This window comes from Dicentrarchus labrax, unplaced genomic scaffold, assembly GCF_905237075.1.
Source record: "Dicentrarchus labrax unplaced genomic scaffold, dlabrax2021, whole genome shotgun sequence".
Lineage (NCBI taxonomy): Eukaryota > Metazoa > Chordata > Actinopteri > Moronidae > Dicentrarchus > Dicentrarchus labrax.
This window is the reverse complement of record NW_026136713.1, coordinates 20603637-20627777: the sequence shown is the minus strand read 5'-3', so window position 1 is coordinate 20627777 and position 24141 is coordinate 20603637. Positions and strand designations below refer to the sequence as shown.

The 24141-nt window shown below is 40.8% G+C and overlaps 1 protein-coding gene across 5 annotated transcripts in view; it reads left to right on the top strand.

Annotated features, from left to right (window-relative positions):
- glra1 (glycine receptor, alpha 1) overlaps positions 1 to 24141 on the top strand; it is a 111911-nt gene that overhangs the window by 19920 nt on the left and 67850 nt on the right. For 2 of the 5 annotated variants that reach the window (XM_051420701.1, XM_051420698.1), the window contains exons 2-4: positions 5107 to 5231; positions 5535 to 5546; positions 14434 to 14472. In XM_051420701.1, the coding sequence (XP_051276661.1) occupies positions 5107 to 5231; positions 5535 to 5546; positions 14434 to 14472 (176 nt within the window). The remainder of the gene's footprint in view (positions 1 to 5106; positions 5232 to 5534; positions 5547 to 14433; positions 14473 to 24141) is intronic. The other 3 variants (XM_051420703.1, XM_051420702.1, XM_051420700.1) reach the window with 2 other exon arrangements.

The window sequence follows — 24141 nt, the reverse complement described above, 5'->3', positions numbered from 1 at the left end:
AACAGTTAGCTAAAAGAGGCTAAAAAAATTCTCCATATAGGTGTAGAGTTGGTGATAAATCTCTGCAGGTTTGTCTGGTTTTTTTTACATTACATCATTTGATACATTAACATATTGTAAAAAATATCAATGAGAGCAGCTTGAACTTGTGTTCTGTGCAACTCTGCTGCACAAGGTTAAGTGACTGTCTTATGGTACCAAAATAACATTGTTTGTCCTCACAGCATTTAGCTTGTTAGTTTCCCTCAACATCATCATTATGATTCATGAGACACAGAACTGCGACAGCATTATTTATGTAATGCTAACTTGTTTTGAGCACTGTCATCAATATCCTCAGTTATGATCATTATAATGTCATTATCAGTGTGATGATTTATGGTCGTTTATAACATCATCACCGTTTAACACCGCAGACAGACGGAGACTGCATGGCTGGGTCCGTCATTGGTAGCTGCCTCCAGTGTGTGTGTGTGTGTGTGTGTGTGTGTGTGTGTGTGTGTGTGTGTGTGTGTGTGTTGAGGAGGTCATGTGACTCTGCAGGCAGCTTGGTCGGTGACCTGACAGGCAGGGTGACCTGAGCGGCTGGTAGCAGGGTGGACGGAGACAGCAACCAAACTTAATTTATTGGTCTTCTCCTCCTCCTCTTCTTCCCCCTCACACACACACACACACACACACACACAACTACACAGACACACACATGCACACACCCACATCATCCTCCTTCACCCTCCTTCCTCTGTCTCCTTGGTGCCCTGCATGATTTGTTTTCCGATGTTTTGCACTGATGAGGGCGAGTTGCTTGGAAGGTCGGTGTGTGTGTGTGTGTGTGTGTGTGTGTGTGAGACTAGCGTGTGTATTTCTGCAGTTTTCTATACAAGTTTGTGTGTATCTACTTAAACATTTGTGTTGTACATGACCACATCATGAGACAAGGACTAACGAGGCATTTGTCCCGTTTTATTTTGTTTTCCGATCACGGCCACTCCATAATTCCCGTTTTCACCCTGCAGACTGTGATTCTGATCAGCAGTTTCCTGATAAAGCGACAGCGCTGACTGCATTACGTGTTTATGAATTGCTAATGGCACTATTTATCATGCCGCGCGTCACGATTTACCATATTGAAAGTCACGGTTAGCGGTTTTACATTTAGAAGGTGAAAATTTAAGCGCGATCGGCTGTATCATCTGTCATTTTAATTTATGAGAGATTAATGCGGCGAAGCTCCCCTCCCCCACACTCATCAGCAGTTACAACTAATGGCTGAATAATTTTCATTTTCACTTTCGGACTCACTGTGTTGCTCTTACAGGCATTTATGGAAATTGCTTTAGTCTTTAACTGGGGGTCAAGAAAGGTCATGTGCTGGTTTTGGTCACTCCACAGACTTTCTGAACTTCACTAAGTCTAAAAACTTAAGCAAACAAGTCAGATCCAGTTTATGTTCCACTCTGATTAAACTTCCGTCTGTTTTCAATCATTGATACCATGAGCTGAGCTGAGAGGAAGTCCTGATGTCTGAGGCTGACTGCTGCTTCACCGGACGTCTGAGTGCTGCAAAGTAAAAATGTTCCAGCACCACAATGAATTATTCCTCATAGACACCCCATCCATAACTTCTTGTGGCTCAGCCGGAGACAAAATAAAACATGCATGGCAATAACCATGCATATTAATAGATTTTGATGAGTTATGTTTAGGCTCAAATGTTGAAGGATTTTGATCAGCAAAGTCAATGACTGGCATTTCTTTGCCAGGTGAATTTAAAACACGTTTTCAGTGTTTTTAGTTATCCTTCTCCTTTCCATCCTTAACTACGGATTATTTTGTGTCATATTAGCAACATTTTCTATTTAATTTCCCCAAAATTGTGTGTTAGTATCAAATTTAGTTAGTATCAAAGCTATGATATTTAAATGAAGTAAAATATTCAAGCTTAAGATATTTTTTATGGCTGCACCATCACAAAAAACTGAATAAATCATGCCTAGAATATTTCATATTTCTCAAAGAAATCAGTAGACATATTTAATATAGTTGGAAAATATGACCTTAATAAAGTGCTTCTAGCTGAGGTTCAAGAAGTCAAGAAGTCAATAGAGACAAATTATGCAGCTGATTGAATTAAAAAACTGGTTTAACTTTTTTAAATTAACTCTACACCACAATGGCCAAACTGTGCAATAAACCTTTAAATATAAATATTAAGAAGAAGCAATTACTTAACCCAACAAATTACTAATCAATAAATATATTACTGACCACTATAATTAATTCTAAGAGTAAAACTGTAAGAGGGCTACACAGTCCTTCCTGCGTCTTGTTGGTTTAAAAGCTCATTGTGAGGCTGTAGTCAAATGAAATGGGTCAGTACAGCAGCTTATTTATAGCCCAGATCACACTGCTGTCCATGCTCTTTCTCCGGGCGCAGCGAGAAATGATGCAATCAAATACAAACTGCACTACAAGTGGCCGCTAATGCCGGTCCACTGTAAGGCCACGGGTCAGTTCAGTCCTCGCCCAGAATGAAGTCACTGTCAGTTCACTTCCCATCTAACGCAAGCAGCAAAGCATTTCACTTCAAATCCCAAGACTTGTCTTTTTTTAAATGTTCAGACAGCTTGTAACACAAGAATTAAAAGCAACATCAATAAGTGATAATCACAGTTTCACCTGAATGAATGATGAGTCACAGTGAATCATAGCAATGGTACATAGTACTAAAATCACTTACACAAATAAACTGAATGTTATAGACAAATTGAAATAATACTGAATGTGTATATTTCTTTAAATAAAAATCCAGTGGAATGAATTTGAGGTGAAGTAGGCAGAAGAGGTGTGTGTTGTACCTCTCGTACTCCTATCTTTGTGAGGACCTATTTAAGTTTTAGACCTTGAGTTTGAGGACATTTTGGAAAGACAAGACGTTTTTAGATAATCAGGACATTTTCAAAATACAGGACAGTTTTGCAAAGTCAAGATGCTTTTGCTAAATGAGGACCATTGGTGAATAGTAAGGACAATTTTAGAAAGTTGGGAAAAATGATTGCATGCATTATGTCAATGAGGATCCTCACAAGTATAGTAGAAACATAAAAGTGTGTGTACAATAGTAAGTGAGCAGTGTAGTAATTTACAGTTCTAAATTGATAGATGATCATAAACACAATCTCTCTTTAATTCTTGAATTCCCAGGATTATATTCAAATGTACCCTAAGTCTTCTTGTGGTAACCAGGGAGCCAATTAGTGAACTTTCTTTTACTCATTAATCACTAAAGTATGTGGTCTATTTTTTTTCCTTTGGTAATCATTTTCAGGTACACATGCTGTTTGGATACTTTGGCTCGATCCATGCGTTCACAGTGTGTGTGTTGGTGTGTTGGTGTGTGTGTGTGTATGTGTGGAGTGTTATTGACTGTTAGAGCTGGAGTCATTGTAAGTCTGTGGGCTAAAGGCCGTACTGGGGATTTGACATTATGCAGAGAGCATCTAATGAGCGTTATGGGCTTAATAAGGTAAAGAAGTCAACTGTGCAAATACCACGGCCTTATTGTAAAATCAATGTGGCACTCAGCAGGACACTGAGCTGGTTAAGTGAATTAGAGCATTAGTTTGAATAACTACTTAAAAGGAAAGAAGCGCGTGTAACCACTAATGCATTAAACTACGGTCAGCATGGACTGTAAAAGTTGACTTCCAATTAGTCACTTTTTAATTAAATTAGATAAAACTAAATGAAATTAAATGATGATAAATTAACCTTATTTTTAGCCCTGGTGTGTGCAGGTCCAGGGATAACCTCCAGGAATAGAGAGATATAATGAATGAATGAATGAAGGATTGATATTTAAACAATATAGCTAATAGTCTTTCAATAGTTCTTAGTGCATTTAAATCTCTCATTCAAAGAAAACATATTTTTTTTTAGTATATACATGACATAAAACATTTTTTTTTAATCCATCCTTTCAGAATAGTCCTTTTTTACAGCAGCTAATTTGCCATGAAATAGTAGGGTAAAGTTAAGGTTCTGCTCCATTTAGCCGTTCCAGTTACAATAACAGCCCCCAGCACTGACTCTGTTGGACCTGAATGGAACAGAACCTTAATTAACGTTAGTATCATTAGTAAGATCTCTAATCAGTCAAAATGGCTGCTGTGAAAAAGGTCTATTGTGAAAGTTAAAAATATAAAAATAATGTTGGCACAGCGAGCTTTTAGTAACCACGAGTGAAAACTGAATTTGTCACCTTACTACTGTCGATTGTATAATAACCCATACTCCTTTTCTATAACTATGACCTGAATTTTTAATGATCCTGCTTTGTCCCAGTGTAGAATTCAATATGAAATACATTAAATTGAGGCAGAAATGCAGAGTTTCATGCTGAAGTTGGGGGAAACATTGTTCACTGCAGACTCCTAAAACAACCACATTCAAGAGTTACCTAACGACTAACTCACTTTTCTTCCAGTCTCATCAGTTCCACTTAGATTGCAACATTGTCCTTTATTCCTCCTCCTGGGTGAAGGTCTGGGTGTATTTCTGAGTGTGTTGCTCTTTATAACATGTCACCTGATTTCCTCATTTGCTCCCTATCATAATTACTACAGCCCCTTGAAATATAAGTACTGGTCATAAAACAATGTTTCTCTGGTGAGGACAGGCTGCTGGAAACACTGGTTCTTTGTTGAATGTTGTTGGATTGTTGAATGAACGTAGTGCAAGAGTTCAGGTTGCACATTTCATGACATTTTTAATGTAAATCGAGGTTTTTTAAACGAAAGACTATTGCAGTAGTTTTTACCCGAGTGGACAGTTTACATTATCTGTCTATTGTCAGGCTACTGTGACCTTTAACCCTTGGCCCTTTTCTCTCTTGGATGCTGGCAACACTGCCAGACTGTATATGATAAATTGATCTGAATGTGAAAGACTTTTGATGTATTATGACTACAATCCAATCTCACATTCATCTTTCTGCCTGTCAGAAGTTTTCTTTCTCATTACAATTCGATCACAACATTGCATCTCTCTCTCTCTCTCTCTCTCTCTGCATCTTTCTCTAACCAAATTTACCTTTCTGTCTTCCAGCTTGGCAGCATCGAAAGAAGCTGCGGCGAGGAAAGCTGCCTCCCCGATGCCGCCCTCCGAGTTCCTGGACAAACTCATGGGCAAGGTTTCGGGTTACGATGCCAGGATTCGACCGAACTTTAAAGGTAGGAGTTGCCACCAAGACTCAGTCGGATAAGACAGGAATGTAGCCAAACAATATCCAGAAAAGACCTGGTAATGTGCTGTTTCTGCCTTTCATTACCTTCTCTAAATACCTTTTTAAGGGTTTAGCTAAGGTTATCACCAAGAAAGGTTTGTATTTATTTGTTTAATTTAAAAAAGAAGAAGAAAAGTTTATATATATTAATATATAGAGATGTTACTAAAATTCTGTTGCTTTGTGTTTAATCATCTCACTGTTTTTGGTTGTTCTCAATCTGTCGATCTCTTTCATTTGCTCTTTGCAGTTTACAACAAAGGTAATTCTGCCCATTGCTCAACATGCTAAGACCAAATTAGACTATTTAAGGTTTATTTTATCTATTTATGTTTAACCTGTCCCTGCACCTTTAGCCCCAATCAGACTGTAAAACAATATTCCCATTAAGATATACATAGAGATATTTTAGGATCTCTAGTTATCATGGTGCTAGTTGGCTACATTCCTTGGTATCCACACAGTATCCTGAGTGCTTGTTTTGGTGGTCAAGGTAATGTGCCACTCTCCCAAAAGCAGACTGCTAAATATGATTTCATGATGATGATGATGATGATGATGATGTTGGTGATGATGATAATATAATAATTAGTAACCTTTCCCTGAATGGAAGCCCCCTTAAAGACACATGTCAGAGGTTTCTATATTAAACTTCCTCACATTAGGAACACAGTCTGGACATGAATGAGTTTGTATGACATTAGAAAACTGGGGCAACCCTGCATATTCATTAACGTGTATGAATAATACAACAAGTTTCTTAAAAAAATCATAAAGCATCTTACCCAAAATTATTTTGAATGTAATTGGAACAGACCGAAATTTCAGTGCACAGTCACAGAAACAAAACTGGAACTGGCCCGAGTTTGACCTTGTGTTTATTCAACATGAACTGATTAATAGGGTAACATGTCACATTTGAGCCTTGTTGCATGTTAAACACTGACATATCTTAGTTTCCAGAATGGATGTGAGTAATTTATATTGCCGTATATTGAGTTTAGGGCATTTGTGTGTTCTAAGTGTACAAAATATTAGTACCCTTGTGATATTCCACCTTCCTGTGTGTACATCTGCAATCTGATTCAAAGTATATCCTCTCTTCTCCAAATATCAAACTCTCTTTTACCCTTTTCATGAGCTATTATATCATATACCTGCATTATCTTATTAACTTGTGGGTATACTTAAAGGCTCTGTGACTCTTGACACTTTGCAATCTGGACAGTGAAGCTTATTCTACCGTTGTAGTCATTTTAAGGTGCTCTGGATATAGACATCGGTTCAATCAGTAGGAAGAGGTACATGTATTTCCCCTCCTAGTGTTATTAAAATCAGAGCAGTGGTATCTGAGAGATAACATTTAGGTTAAAAAAAAATCTATCTTTAATTGTACCAGCATAGTTTTTTTTAGTTAGAATTGTAGATGAGATTAATGTTGGCTGGACATGAACATAGAACCAATGTGATTGTTTTCACAAAAACAAAAAAAAGAGATTTGGCATTTACAGAGTTTGAAATTTTAGAATTGTTTTTAGTTTAAATTCTCCAAACCAAACCAAATAGCCAACACAGAGGGTTAGAAGTCACAGAGGCCTGACAATATCCCTGTGAACCTTGACCACTGGAACTGCTCAGACCTGGAGGGATGATGTACTGTATCTCGTCACTGATTGGCTGTCTGCATACTTGTATACATCTCCACTCTTTCATTCAGATTTAACAGGTGACATTAACAGGTGTCCTAATATTTTGTACACTGAACACACCGGGAAACAGACTGCTAGAATGTGCAGCAGTGAACCACAGCTTATGTTTATGAATGCTGCCATGGAGCTTTTTTTTCTTTTTTTGCTGAGCCCATAATGGCATAACCCATTATATGGTGATCCTTGTATAGTAAGTGGGATATCTCAGCTCATGCGATACAGAATTGGAAGGGTTGGAGGGGTTTTACCGTGACTAAGTGTGTATTATTAAACCTGCCGCGGCTGCAAAACAGCTGAAACTGCTCGTCCTTCCTGACCTGCCAAGAATTTGTTCGGGTGTTTTGTGAGGCATCGTCGTGAGTCAATTCTGGAGACCATTTCTATTTTTTTAATTTGATTTCTCCTCAGCTCTGGTTGGCAACAATCCAGTGTGATTTACTGCGACTAGTGCTGCATTGACCTTTACAAATCAGGATTTAAACAGGCCGACTTGACAGTTATTTGAATTTATGGTTTTTATGTTTTTTCCGTTCTTCTAATGTGATGTATTAAAAAAAGTCCAATGCAGATGAAAGTACTCTTTGGCAATGTGTTAGACATGCAGATAATAATGGCAATCCTCCTGACGTCAGTGAGCTTTCAAAATTTCAACCCCAACATAAGAATTGACCCAAAAACAATTAATGTTTCATGATTTATTCTTTTCCTTTTCTTTTTGGACTTAATGTGTTCGTACGCAATCTGTGATGAAGATGTACTCGGGAGGATGAGCACATCTTTTATGTAATCTGCTAAGCTAATTGTGTCAGGGGCCATTGTTAGCAGACAGGATCCGATGTGAATTTCCAGACTCTGTCATGGCTGTCAGGTCGACAGAGTAGCATAGCGTGAGCTCTCCGACTTGCTCATTCATGCAGTTTCTCTTTTTTTGTGTGTGTCCCTACCAGCTAACTACACCACTGCATTAATCACATTCATGAAATAAACAGCTTGACAGCTCTGCTCCTTAATAAACTCTGTGGGACAAGGTAACAAAAAAGTCTTCTTGCACAGAATGAGAGGGAGTCAGTGAGGGGGGGAGGCAAAATGGAGGACTGCACTTCTGCAATAGCTCTCAAATGTGTCTTAGTCAGATAATAATAATAATAATAATAATAATAAGATACTGGATTGAGAGAACATGAAAAACATGTTAATATATTATGGTTTAATTAAGTTTGAATTGTGCAGAATTATCCTTCAAATTAATCCTTTCATATGCTGTGTAATTAGAATAACACAATTATAATAAAATCAAATGAATTCTGCTTTTCTATTAAACCCACACAGAAACGTATTAAGGACCCCTGGGTACCCTGGAACCCTAGTTTGAGAGGCCATGTTTGGAATCAGAACGATATTAAAATGCCAGTTACACAGATAATAATAAATGATGGGATATTTGACAGGTGAAGACGGAGTAGTACCGTGTTAGGACTGTTCCTGAATACTGAAATAGTAGTTTAAGAGCTAGCAAACTAACCAGCTACAGAACATGATCATCCTGTTTACTTCCTCCACGCCAATTCACATTTAAGGCAAGCGTCCTTCATGAAGAGAGGCCTGTATGTGATGTGTATACACTGCACTCTGGGATTTGGAAATAAATCATGTGATGTCAAACCTACCAGCCCATAATAATAAGGAGAATTTGGAATGACAACTTAATTCTAGAACTGTCTTTGGAATGTTGGCATGTTTAGACCTGTAGATAATTAAGGATACCGGAATGAAGCCGGAATGCGGAATGTTCTAGCTACTAAATGGCAACAGCATAATAGCGTGGGTAGTTTTTGTTAAATGCAAGACGATTAGCCTTCTCTTCGTACTTCACAGTTTACACACACACACCTCATCAGATCAGCACCAGCAACGCTAATTTTGCCGTACAGCAAGAGTGGATGGAGGGCGGGGAGGGAAACGGGAGGGAAACGGGAGGAAAGAGATGAGATTTGCCGGAAGCGAAATGTGCCAGCATAAGAGGAAATTACACTGATCATGACCGGGGGTCCACTGTGTGGGCAAAAAAAACCCAACTTCCGATTGATTTAGCAGGTTCTTCCATCGGAGAGAGAGAAGAGCAAACACTCCTGACACATTCAGGACAAGCCATTTATAATCCATGAGTTCATCCATTCTTTCATTCTCTCTTCCTGCTGTCTCATTCATTTATTGGCTTTTTTTTTCTCCTTTCTCTTTCCTTTCTTGACTCCATTCTTCCATCTCTCATTCATTGACTCATTCATGTTTTGATACCTTTTATTGATTCCTTCCCTGCTCCTGTCTTTAATTTCACCATCATTTTTTTTGTTCTTCATCCTATCTTTTACCGTACCACACATTCCTATCCTTTTCTTCCTTCCCTCATACCTTTCTTCCCTTCTTCTGTATTCCTGTCTTATTTGTTTTGTAACCACACCTGCTGTTTACCTTCGGTTACTTTCCCACAAATCTTCCTTGCGTCATTCCCCGACTTATTCCTCTTATTTATTGCTGTACTGTACAAGTCATTTTTAATTTGTGTGCCTTTCCCTTTAATGTAATCTATGTAGTCATTCATTCAGTCCTGCCTTTTTTTTCTATTTTCATTTACCATACGTAATGCTTTTTTTCCCCCTTCATCCCTTCCTAAGCGCTTTTTTATTGTCTAGTCTTTTTCCATTTTCCTCTTGCGTGGATGAAAGACAAGGTCATTAGTACAGCGATCATCCCATGCATTTTCTCCCCTCCCCCTTCTCTTTTGACCTTCGTCCCCCCTCCCCTCCTCGGGCCTCCTCTGTATTTGAGCCTTGTTTACCGATCCCACTGATTCGTGAACCAAATTGGACTTTGACTCGGTTGAGCAGCTGGGCAGGCAGCAGTCGAGCTCACAGAGCAAGGAAAGGCTTTACAGTTCCTCAACAGTGGCGACAGGGAGATGTAGTAGAATGGCCTTTCTGATCTACTAGTCCCTGGTAATGAATGGCCACATGGTGCTGTGCAGATAAATGAGTGTGCATGAGCGTGAGAGAGAGATAGGGACTTGCAGAGAGAACCAGCGAAGGGAAAGGTGTGTTTGTGTGTTTGTTTGCACGTACTGTAAGAGTGTTTGTGTGATTCCTCTTGTGTCTGAGTGTGTGTGTGTGTGTGCGCACTTGATGAATGGCACAGACTACAGCTGCGACTCCCCTCTCCCTCTCCGCCATAACCTTGTCCTTCCTCATCACTCAAGCCGAGCGGCAACGAGGACGACGACCGCGAGCGAGCTTCTGGTTTTAAGCTCAACCGTAATGGGCTGCGAGTGAGCCGGCTATATTGCCGCCACTACTTAACCCCCCCTCCATTTCCCAGGAAGACAGGAATCAGTGCCTGAAAAGACCCTGAACGCATCGCCAACCTTAAATTCAGTGTGCATCAGGGTTGTGTGGGTCTACTTCAGCAGGTTTTCCATCTTCAGCTCTCTTGAACAGCCACTGTAGCTGCCTTAGCTTGGGTTTGCTTCTTTAGATACAATCCTTTTATTTCATGCTACTCCTATGGTTGGTTTGGCAAAGCTCCCTTCTTCTCTTTGCTCTTAAATCCCAGTGATGATCAGTGTAAAAAAAAAAACTCCACCACTACTGTGCCATTTTGCTTCTGAGCTGAATGACGCCTTCTTTCTCATCTGAACAAGTGGACATGAGTAAATATACAAAGTACGGCAGTATATTTACATGTTTGGCTTCCTTCTTTCTCCTCCTGCTCTCTTTCCTCTTTCTCTTTCTTCACAGCTGGAGTACTTGTTACTACACAATGCTACACTACTCTATACTACACTTGCGTTTTACTACACCCTCGCTGTTCCTCTCTGCATCCCCTTTTCTCCTTGCCAGGGTTGAACGTGCCGAGGTGGGGCTGTAGTTATTAGCTGTCGGAGCTTGACGTTCATTTGGTGTTATCAGCACTTGTTTAATGGCTACTTAATGGGATTAATGGGCATAAGGTAATGAGCGTGGGATGGAGGAATGGCTGCGGGGGAAAAAAAGGATGGGTCAGGGAGGGGGAGAGAGGGAGAGGTGAGGGAAGGGAGGGATGGTAGCATTGCAAATGGCAAGCCGACTTGGAGGGATTTGCTTACGACAGGAGATTGGAAAGAACTGCAGATGGCAAAAGTGCAATCCGGGGCCTCGCGCTGCAAACACAGAATATGTTTCCACTAGCTTAGCGCCAGAATATTGATGCTAACACAGTTCCCAGTGGGCTTCAGTATTTGCTCAGTTATATAGAACACTTAAAGCAGACATGAATAAGCAGCTCTGCAATACAAACTGTAACATCTACTCCCACCTATTCTTATTTTTCTTTTTCCGAGAGCTACTTTTTACAAGGATGCAAACCAAAAACTCTGCTGAAGTAAAGAGACATTCTCGCCCAGAGGAAGGTCTCGTGGCTCTTTTAGTATTCTAGGTAATGGCCCCATCCTTTCCAAGTCAGGGAATTTGGATGGGGACTATATTGCACAGAGCGAGGAATTTTAATGTCGTCGCAGAGGTGACTCTCCCCTGAGTTATGACAAAAATATTGATCACGCTTCAACGTCTAGCGGGAGGAGGCGGAACGGCAAGGGCAGCGAAGAGAGGAATATTGAATAGGGTAATGGCAAAAGGCAGCCAAATGTACGAGGGCACTCAAGACGGACGGAAAGAGGGACTGATAGGAGGGTGGGGGAGAGGAGCGGGCAAATGAAATGAAGCAAAGATGTTTGCACCGCTTGTGCAGCCAAAATTAGCAGTTTGAAATCTGCACATTATCAAGAGCTAAAGGAGAAATGATCAAGCTGATAATTACAGCGCTGTCAAAGGAGGCGTGTTGTCAGAATGAATGAACTCCATATCTGTTCAGTCGTACAGTTTGCTATAAATACCTCACATCATTATTGTTTCTTCTTGATCTAAAGATAGTAAAAACGGGGAGCCTCTTTAGCTTGAGGCAATGTAAAGCTAATCTGGGATGTGTAAGAACAGTTGACGGCTACATTACTCTGTCTTCCTTCCTACGCAGTCCACTGGTCCATGGCTAATAAGTTTATAAGGAGGGGAATACTGCTTTATAAGAGGCCATTCAGTACTCCTGTGGAATCCCATCACACCTCTAATTACCAGCTTGAGGAAAAAAGGTTTAAGCCCACCGTATCAGTCTTAAAGGCCTGATGGAGAGGTTGACGCATAATTGTTTACCGCTGTGACACAATCACGAAGGCGGTAAGCTGCTGTTTTCAGGCTCTACATGGCAGACGTGTCTAATCGTCCACTGATGCAGGCAGCCTGGGAGTACACCGGAGAGAGGAAAAAACATTTAGGGAAAATCCCTGTACTCATTTAACAAAAAAATACCTTTGTTTTCCAACACAAAGGCGAGGCTTTTTTTTGTTTTTACACCTCCCCTGCAAAGCCAGGAGAATTGATTCTGCACAGTGCTAGTAATTAGCTCGCGTTATGAGATCCTCGCTGCCAGCAAAGCAAAGCCCAAAAACCAAAGCTGCTGTGGTTTTAATGCCAGGATCAGGTGCTCAGATGTTCGACAGGCTGCCTGGCCGCGGGGCTAAGCCCGGGCTTAGCCCTGACACAGAGAGATTGCCGTGCGCAGAGGAGGGAGGAAAAATTGCCTTTCATGGATTCAGGCAGATTATAGAGTTTAAGTCACCTGTCTACAACAGTTCATGGTCACGACGAATACTTTCCATCTATCTTAGGAGCCATTTCCCTTTTTTTTCGAGCTGACAATGACAGATTACAATACCGCTCCCAGACTTCTACTTGGTGTAGTCGCAATCCCTCACAATGGCAGTTGTCAAGTACAGCAAAGGAGGCCAGGCCCGGTTTACTCAGTTCAGTGCGGTTCAGAGGCAAAATAAGACATCAATCAACAAATCTGAGCTACGGAAGGAAAATACTCCTCTATATGTATGTAGTCTGGCATCTGTTCATAGTTCATAGTCACTGGAAGAAAATGAAGCGGTTCATGTTGATGGAAGTCAAAGGCTATGTGGTGACATTTCTAACTTCTGTTCAGAATTAATTACAAAGAAATATATTTGCTGTCAAACACACAGATGGGATCATTAGTTGCTTTACATTAAATGTCCAAAGGTCAAAATGAGCTGTACACTGCTCGACCTTTACATGAGGATATTCATGGATTCTAGAAAGGATTTTTAAGTCAAAGGGTGTGTGCAGTAGTCATGTGAGTGTATTTTTAACTATAAAGAGTAAAGTTGAAGTGTTGTGGGGTTGAGTATCTGCTGATCAAAGGACAGTAAAACTCTTTGCATCTTGTACTTGCTTGAACTTTCTAGACAAATCTGATAAGCCACTGATCTTCAGTGACACATCAGACAGTCTTTTGTTGAACAGACAGCAACTTTCCTGGAGTGAACAGGGAAAAAGGCCTTGTCACTGTGAAACACTGAATCGTTTGGCCTTAACTTCCAATTCCTTGACATTAGCAGGTCGGCATTTTTCCATTATAAATCAGCCTCTTTGGACACTCAAAGTTCCCTTTCTGTGCTAAGACTGAAATGATGTGGCCCATTTGGAAGAGGTTGAAGATTTACATTTTTTGGGGGGTGGAAGTAGAACCTTTTGTCATTCTGATGGGCTCTGTTTCAGCCAAATGACTTCAAATTAATGGCGCCCATTTGAAGAAAGAAGTAGAATTTTATTTCAGATTTGGAGATCATTTATCCATTTCCCGTGGGGTTACAGCTCCATTTCTGTAGCGGGAGTCAAATTATTGCGAGGGACAAAGAATCCATTTTGAGAACTTTGTTACTAGACCGGTTCACTTCATCTGGAAGTCACTCTGAAATATGCAACTCACCACCAACCTGTTGCCCTAAAGACAAGAAAAAAAAAAAGTGTAATTTCCTTGAAGGCCGAATGCGGCAAAAATCTAAACGAAGCCAGTTTGACATGTAGTCTTTGCATTCTCCCCGCCCTCCTCCTTCTCCTCTTCCTCCTCTTTCTCTCTGGCCTCTTGCATCTCCTGTAGTGCATTTTGCTAGTCTTACTTCAGCTCCTCTTGACAGAACTGCATTGCAACCCTCCTCCTCCTCCTCTTCATCTCAGTGCATCGCCTCTCCTCTCCTGCCCGCTGCAGTATGGCAGTAGATTGTTCCTCTACAGACTCGTGCATCCCTCCTTCCTGCTATTGCCTTCACAGTATGTTGCCCCTCCTCTCCCCTGCCCCTCCTAAGTCTCCCCCACTGCCACACACTCACCCCCGCTGAGTGTTGGCAGCAGTGCGACACCTTAGATAATCGAGCCTTGCTGTCTTGTTCGCTCCTTGATAGACAAAGCGGTTGTTTTCCTTAACGAGGACAAACAACGTTGGTAACGTGTTGTTAGAATATGCTGTGTTTAATTCTGATCTTTTTTTTATTAGACCCCAAAGGCTCCAAAAATGAAGCTACTCACAAGAAAGGTACTTTCCTTTTCTTTTTCCCTCTTTTTTGTTCTTTTTTTCTTCTTCTTTTCTTCCCTGACCATGGTTTTGTGTTTGTCTCATGCGATGATGAGGCATTTTCCAAATGTTGAGAAAACTAAGAATGTTAGGGAAATGCTTTTTTTTTGTAGAGATTGCCATGTGTTGTTGTAAGTTGTGTCAATCAAAATGGTCAAAACTGTATTGTCTAGAAATCACTGAAGAACATCTGGTGGCAGGAGCAATTAAGCAAAAACGTGTTTGTCTAACATCAGCAATATTTCAGGCTTTACTTAATTCATTATGTTGACACAGGCATTTTTCTCCCTTAATGCCACGCATAATTGTTTCATTAGTGGCAAAACATGTTGGAAGAATTGTTCAGTATAACAACAGTTAACTCTTCCAAAACAGCAGTATTAAGCTTTTTATCCCAGGCTCAAGTGTGCCTGTTTCCTTACCATAAAGCTGTCAGTTCTCTCTGGCAAAACAAGGCTTTTTTCTGGGAAAGTAATGATTTTTGTCTCCCTCTTGAAGGCAAATGTAAACACTCAGCTCTTTTTAACTTGGCTTGTGTGTAACCTCACCAACAAATCATTCTGCTGGTCAGAGAGCTTTACAAAGCTTTAGGTTTACAGCAAACCTTTTTGCATTTGATTAAAGCTGATGTGTAACTCTATTGTACTGTAGATATACATATGAGACACCTGGACAGCTCCTGGTGAGTGTAAACACATACCGTATATACACATGACCAGACCGACAGTGTCGATGTTACAAGCTGTTATACAGCGCTTTCATGTAGCAGTAAATATAGCACTACAGGAGATACAGTTCATTTTTAACATTGCAACATTCTGGACAACTGTAGGTTAAGTTACTGCAGTGTGTAGTAAAATGTATATAGTGTTGTTAACAATTGTATGCCTTTGTGTCACCTACCAACTATTGTACCTGCTGGGTAACCACAGATCCTGACTCAGCGCAACTTTTACTAAGTTCAAATGTTTTACCCAAAATTGTATTTGGGTCCTGGCAGTGTTCTGCAGAGAGAAAGGAAACAAGCTGAAAGCCCCAGAGAAGTTTCACACGGAACATCTTGTGGGCGGCAAGCACCTCCAGAGCCGGTCACACAGGAGTGACAGAGCTCTGTTTTCATAAACTCTTTACTATACCATCCTAGTACAGGATAAGATATTGTATCATATTGTGTAGTATAGTATTACACTACTGTTATTTATAGTAGTGTATGCAAAGTATAGTTTAGTGTGATTAATTATTGTAGTATGGACTAGTATACTACAGTACAGCATGATAAGCTCGTATAGTACATTAATGAAATACAGTATAGTATATCGTTGTAATGAATAAAAGTACAGTGCACTACATAGGAATACTGCACAGTATGCATAAAGTACAGCATCATATGAAGTACAGAACATACGAATAATGTGCAGCAGAACCCAGAATACAGTATTGTACAGTAGAGTACCATATACAGTATGTACAGTACAGTATTTCAGTGGAGTACAGAATAGCTTTGTTATGCTTCTCTCCATTTGTTCTGTGTTGATCCGTGGTGAAGAATCTCTTTCAACCCATTAGGCCCGTTAGCTTAACATGCTAACGCTCGTAGCACAGCAGGCCCTTTACACAGTGGCTCCTGTCAGTCGTGACTAATGTATATGTGGCCCTAATTTACATGCACGGAGAGGAAGCCATGGTAGAACCCGCCCCCCTCCCATACACACACACACACACACACACACACACGGATACACACAGTGGTTCATCCTGGAATTAGTGCTGCAGGACTTTCCAGACAATTAGGCCTGCTGTTGGTGATGGGGCAAACAGCAGAGGTGATGCACTGGGCAATCTTTTTGGGCAATGCTTCCAGACACTCTTAATGCAGGTTGAGAAAGCTTACTTTAATGTTTCCTGGCAACAGAAGATTCATTAGTGATTATAGCAACAAAGTTGAGGAGACATTGGACGTCCCGATGCTCAAAAAGTTGACTTAGGCCACGCCGTCTTAAGAAGATTAAAGATTAAAAAAAATTCAACTTAAGCAGCATCTTCATCCGCAGTGCTGCAGATATGATCCTTTTGTGTCTGATTACTCTGGGTGACTAATGCTATTGAGAGAGGCTGTTGGTTTGCAGACTAAAGACCCCAATTACCTCCTAAGCTTATTCTGCTGGCCAATACTGTCGGCTTCACAGGAGACGACGTTTTATATTAGCAGGCAGCAGCCCGTCTGCCTCCAGGCTGCTGCGATGCATAACTTACCCGCTGGCTCGGCAAAGGGGGAAAAAAAAACTGTAGAGCTAATAAGAAATAATTTCTCACTTTAATGTCCAAATAGCAGGGGAAGGATCATAGCTTCAGAAGTTCAGAGATTTGTGAGAGAGGAAGGAAACGTCAGTCTTCATGTCCTAATACAATATTACAAAGAGTGGAGGCATTATGAAGAAATGGCAGCAAAAATATAAATGTTTGTAAGAGGTCAGAGGTAACGAGTAATAATGTAAGGAATTTTTTGTATTTTAAATATCGCCAAAATATCAAATTTGATCCATTTACAATTTCCCACTCTTGTTACGAGATGATTTATTATATCATAATACATCGCCCATCCTATGTTGTTAAGTTGTAAATCAGCCTCAGGGTTAGTATATATATTACAATTCAAAAATGAGTTCAAATACCGACATCAGTCATTCTACATATAGAATTTGTATAACTGACACCTAAAGGTCCATTCAAGGCTGAAACACTGCTTAGACACTGAGACAGGATTATTCAATGATAATAACAATAATAATAATAATAATGATAAACTTAATTTCTGTGACACCTTTCAAAACCAGGTCTTTACAGGGTAAAGACAGCAGGAATCATGGATGTGTTAAAACACTAAGGATGATAGCACCATCAATAAAACAATATATGGAATAAACACTGTATTGTGAAAAATAGTTCTAAGTGTAGATGAGAGATACAACCATAAAACAATGTTGTATAAAAGGTAAGATAGGGGATCACAGGAAGGCTAGACTATAAAATATCTCTTTCCTACATAAAAAATGAACTTTGAACCTCAATAATTTATACACATTCTATATTTGATGCCCCCTTTATTGTCTGCCATATATTGACCTAAGCAATTCTCAAAAGCATTTAAGACCGTGGAGGGCCAGAAAGGGCTGATATATTCTCTGTTTTAAATGAAATAGGCACTGCTGGCTGGTTTAATGTAAAGTTTTATTCGCTGAAGGTTTGACGGATAAAACAAATCAACTCAGCAAACGTGATGAAAACTCTTAACTAGCAAACAATCCAGGAGGCTTATTAGAATTAGAAAATAAAGCAGATACTGTCAGCATGCTAGTGCTAGTTTAGATGCTAATATACTTTATGCTGATAAAATACTGTATGATAAAAAAGAAGAAATAGATAAGAATACGCAATCTGACCTCCGTTATGGCTGCCGGATGCGGTGCTAAATCCCCTGAAAGCACTTTATTGACAACTAACAAAGGAGGTGGCATGCTGGAGATTAAAGCTCATTGATTAGTTCTGATTATGGCTCTCACTTTGCACAGCAAGCAATAAAAGAGTGTTTTATTTCCTTTCTGTGCTTTGACTTGATTTGCCTTCAGTATCCGCAGTGGGACCCGTGAACATTTCGCTCGTCACTGATGGCTATTGACGTGCACACTATCGTCACAAACGGTAATGCTAATTTTTTACTACAACGTAGCGTGCAGGCTCCTCTCTCGGATCTGCAGAGCCGCTCGGCTTTGGACAACTTTGGTGGAAATGTCAGTTTCAGAGGAGGGGAGGATAGCAGAGGAGACATGAAGGGAAAAAGATTAGGTTAATGTAGAAGGAGGAGAGCAAAGATGTAATACGCAAGAGGAGAAAAGGAGGGGGGGATGGGAGAGGGCGAAAGCGAAGGAAAGGCAAATGCGAGGAAAGGACAATCGGGGTAATGAAGAAAAATAAAACAGAAATGAGAGGAAATGTTATTTCATTATGTAGGGTTGTTGTAAAACAAACTCAATTAAAGGACAGTAATGGGAAGGAGAGGACATCAAAGGAAAGATAGAGAAAGGAGAAGGAAATAAAAAAAGAGACAAGAACGTTAGAGAAAGCACAGTAAGAAAAGAAGGTAGGACACCAAAGGAATTAAGGGAACAAGTTAGAGGAAAGGAATAGAAGGAAATGTAATACCAAAATGGAAAAAGGAACAATAAGGAAAGAAAGGAGAGAAAAGATGAAGACAGGAAAGAAAACAACAGCAGAGGAAGGAGGGAATGTACGGACGGAGAACATACTCGAGAGGGAGAGAAAGCCATCACTGAGGAGGAGAGGAGAGGAGAGGAGGAAGGGGAGACGAGAGGAGGGAAGAGATAGGAACGAGGACACACAGAGAGCGGGGGAGGGAGAGGGAGGATGAAAGAGGGGAGAGGAGATTTCTCTTCCAGCGTGTTCAGCAGAATCCAGTCAGCAGGTCAGGGGCCCGAAGCCTCGCCACGGCCGCCGTCGGCAGCAGCCGTTCTTCCTGATTAGAGGCTCTGCTCTGCTCCTTCTGTCGCGGGATGTTCGGCACATATTACACACAACTCACCTCCTCGCACCGGCGCTTTATGCAGATTAATGTTAGGCCAAGGGATATTTGTCTGCTAACAGATTCTGGGCTCTCCTTCCCCCTCGGTGGCGTGCGAGAGGCCCGAGGATTCAATCTGTCTCTGTAGATTTATGCTTATTCAAGTGCCCGGTTTCAGGAGGACAGCTTTGTAATATGATTGCATAGTGCTTTAGAGAGGTGACACTTTAATGTGACGACTGCAGGTTGGAGCATATTGCGGTTATTTTACTTTTTTTATTGAGTGAAAAAATCTGCTGCTATGTAGATTTATGCTTATCCAAGTGGCCTGTCTCATGGAACACCTTTATAATGTGATTGCACAGTGCTGCGGAAAGCCAACACTGCAAAATGATTACTGCAGGCTGGAGCACATAGTGTGGTTTTAGTGAATGTAAAGCAGAATATCCCCCCCGCTCAGATTAATGCCCATCCAAGTGGCCTATTTTAAAGAGCATAATATGGCTGCACAGTGCTGTAGAAAGGAAACACTCGGGTGTGATTGCAGGGCTTTCCTCAGCTGAAGATGCTCCAGTAAATCCTCACATACACGACAAAACAGGTCAATTCCCTCCAGAAATTCCTGATATGAATAATCCTCTGCACCTCTGTAGTTACAGTATGGTTAAGTTGAGAGGAGAAAAACTACATGGTTATTTAATATATAGGTTTTGTGTTTGAAAGAATCCAGTGTTGACTGGTGGTAGGCACTAAGCCCCTTCCCTCTCACACTCCTTGGGGAGGGGGTTTAAAAGATGGATAGCCCGCATACACACAAAATCAATGACATGCCCACATATCTGAAATACAGCTCTTAGTTAAAGTTCAAAGGTAAGCTTATTCCATGTTCAGAGCAGGCCTCCAGTTTTACTTTGAAAAATCAGAACCATGGACAGCTCTGGGGGAGGGGGGGACTTTGTTTGCCCAGAGAGGGGGGATGTGTAAGAGGGAGAGGTAGTGCACTCACACACACACACACACACACAGTTATGCATACAGGTGTACAAGACAACGCACGAAAGCAGCTCATGAACTATTCAGTTTTAGAAATGCTATAAAATTTGGTTGCTCCACTAAATGCTTCAAAATAAAAGCACTTTTTTAACAAATGACAAATACAGGGATTCTTACTGACATAGTAAAAAGGAGAAAATAATGTATGTATTTAAAGAATAACTGATTCCATGGCAGTACGTGGATCTCATATCACAGTAAAATACAGACACATGGCTGTAGAGCTTTCTCCATTTTTACCATATTGATCTGCAAGAAAATAAACCGGCGTAAAGGAGGGCTTTCAGTGATATTATAGTTTAATAAAAATCAAATAGTGAAAAGATGGCTTTGAATAATTTATGAATGGAAGGATTTTAATTAAAGAAAGAAAATCTCATCTCAGAGTGTAAATACTGCACGGACACATGAATTGATCTCTGCGTCGATTTATCATCGTCTCAGTTTCTGTGGTTTTCAGAACAAGAGTCTTAAATGAAGTGTGCTTTATTGCAGGGAGCGTGTGTTACACTCTTTAATACCAAATTAACTTTCTTTTTGTTTGTTTTCATAAAGATGTTCATGTGCTCGTACTTGGAATTGAAATCCATCCGTCCGTTTATTATCCCCCCCCCATACAGAGTGAACACAACACACTGACAAATGCTTTGATTTCCTCTTGTAATATCTAAAACATTAGAAGAGGCGTACTTATATTGAGTCAACCTGTTTTATCAGCGAGGTTGAGAGAAGTGCATGCGAGTGTTTGAGGGATAAGGTGAGGGGGCAGATTGTGTGTGTATGTGTGCGTGTGTGTGTGTGTGTATGTCCACTAATCTCACATGACTATCTACCTTCCTCTCAAGATGATTAAAAGCACCAAGCTAAGAGCAGAGCATCACGACACACTGTTAAATCACACACTGATTTATTGAGCAGATGACCATCACACACACACACACACACACACACACACACACACACACACACACACACACACACATATACTCACACTACAAATAGTCCATCTGCACAAACACAGTCAGGCAAACAAACATGCAAACAACAAACGGGAAGGCTCAAGCAAACACATTCGCTCATGTTCACACACACAGATACAGAAACACACTTGCACAGTGCAAATTCTTTTTAAACCTCTCCTTCACACACACTCTTACTAACACACAAACACACACACACACACACACACACGCACACACACACACACTTTGCAGCATCACTACCTTTCAGTAATCCAGTGGAATAAAGCTCCAGTCACCTCTTCTCCGCCACCGTGTCGCCGCCGTAGACCTGCCATTGATTTCTGTCCCTCTGCAGTCAAGAAGCTGCCAGCCTGTCATGTCTGCCCGTCAGTCAAAACCTGGAAGGTCCTGCTTACCGATTCACTGCAGGCTTAGTTCACACTAGAAGAAGAAATGCTTCCTTGAGGAAAGTGACCATTTATATTTTAGAATGGCTGTTGGTCCTTGGAGCGATTGGCCAGGTGTGCACAGGAGTGAAAGTTCCTCCAGTGTCCCCGTTGACTGCTGGATCACATCCATCATGTGATTAAAATTTGGATTAGCTTCTTAACAGTTGGACCCGTGGATGTGTTGAGGGAGAACTGGATATAGTGTTGCAGACTGGAAGCTGCTCAATGATGCTTGAAGCCAAAAAAGTTAGTTTCCCAGTGCAAAATAAACTTCTCTTCCATATAGGCTTCTGCATTGTGGAGCAAACGCACTAAAGACAGCCAGCGTGGCCGAGGCTTCAGAGCACAGTACCCAGGGCTCAGGCTGTCCTAGAGGTGTCTCTATCTAATTTATCATGGCTGTTCTGTCCGTAATGTGTCAGATGTAAAACCATTAACTGATGATTAATCTATGACTCCTGTAATTTCCCCTCCAATGTCTGTCTTACATATCATAAATTTCATAAATAACACTTGAATTCAATGAAAGATTCAAGTCCAGGGTGCAATTTATCTATGGCTAGTGTAAAGAGCGGACAATTCTACATCCTCTGAATTATTTCATGCAGGGTTTTCCTGCAGTTCAGCCTGACTCAGTACCTATGGAAACCTTGAGAAGTCAATAGAATTTATTTCAGTGGCTTTTAAAGAAAGAGGCTGATAAGGCAGATATGTTTTCATATTGTCCACAAATCCCATGAAAAGACCAAAACCAACAACTTGTCATTGCTTTCGCTCAGGCGTATCTACCCTGTCTGTCTTATCTTTACAAACAGCTAACAAATATAATTTCAAATTGCTGGGTTTGTTTTATTAGAATAATAGTCACTGTAGTTTTCATAGCGGATTAATCCATATTTGGTGCTTGAGTGAGTATTTAGGGCAGCGGGACGGTGTGTGTGCGACTGGGTCAAAATAAACAGTGTGTGTGTGTTCATGGTAACGAAGGAACATGTCACCCAGTGTAACAGTGTGGCTCAGTGATGTGTTTGTAATAGTTTTTGGACAACAATGGAGCTCTGTGGCACAGCGGAGAGAAGATAGATCAGGGTTTGATACACACACGATAATTGTTAGTAGAATAAATGTTAACGGCGGTTTGGTGTTTTCAAACGATTTGATGACAATAAATAATATATAAAATATGAACAGCCTTTATTTTCATAGATAGATAGAGAGAGATATGTTTGTCTTTCAGGGTGCTTTGGCCCATGGTTAATGCCTAGATGAGAGTGAGTGTGTTAGAATAATGTGTATAAACAGAGGGAATCTGTGAGAGAAGAAAATGCACATATGCAAGCACATGCTGACACACACACACACACACACACACACACACACACACACACACACACACACACACACACACATTCTCACTGCAAACATACCGGGCACACACACCGTCACACGGACAAACTGAAAATGCTTGCAGGCATGAATGCCAATTTTGAGTAACTATGCAAAGACAAACACACACACACACACACACACACACACACACACACACACACACACACACACACACACACACACACACACACACACACACACACACACACACAGCCTCAGGTGATTTCTGACCAGGCTGCCATGCATCCATCCATCTCTCCATCCTCTCCTCTCTGCCTGCCTCCCACTTTGAATACATTTCATCTCATAATGAAACTTGAACACCCTCTGGCTGAAAGAGAGAATACGAATGAGAGAGGAAGAGGCAGAGTGACGATGAGGCAGGAAAAGAAAGGGGAATAAAGCAAAAGAGAGGGAAGTAGATTCACACAGAGAGTTAAGGAGGAGAGTAAAACATATCATAATGGCATTTCTCCTCCCTTGCTGGGGAGGAAAATGAAGTTTTCCCCTAAAGTTCAATCCATGGAAGAGGCGATGATGGATGGTTGAATGTGTCTGCGGGAGAAACCGCCATTCCTCATCTCACCACTCCAATTAAAATGTGACAGGAAGTGTTTTTTCCCACCGTTGCTGATCAACCGCACTGTTTACTTCCTTGCTTAAAGCCAAAAGGGTTTACTGTTCTATAGGAGAAGCCAGGTATACACTTTCATATGTGGGAGAATAATGAGAGCTGTCTGTGTAAATGAAGAGGGATGTGGCTCGGAAGACGGGCTACGGCATCTGCATGGGAATGAAGGCAGAAATAAATAAGAACGCGACGCAGACAGGTTCTGTTTTTCAGGTTGTTGGATATGGCTTTAGAGAAGGTAGACATAAGGAAGAGAAGACGGGGAAAAACAACTCTTGTTTCAATCGTGTTTCATTGTTGAGTCAAGAGACGGACGGCACTTTAATGTTTCGCCGCCTTCAAGCATTTTCTTTTCTTTCCCCCCCGGTGTTTCAGTCTTGATGTTTATCTCCTCCTCCGTTGTCGTGTCTGAATGTAATGGAGGAAAAAAATTGAATAAAGGAGCATCAGCAGCAGTTGGAAGACTGACTCCTTTTGCTTGTAGGTGTGTACAGAGCACCAGGGAAAATCCTTGAAAGTTTGTTGATTTAAGGGATTTTTACATATTTTTTAAGTTGCTGTATTTTTTCA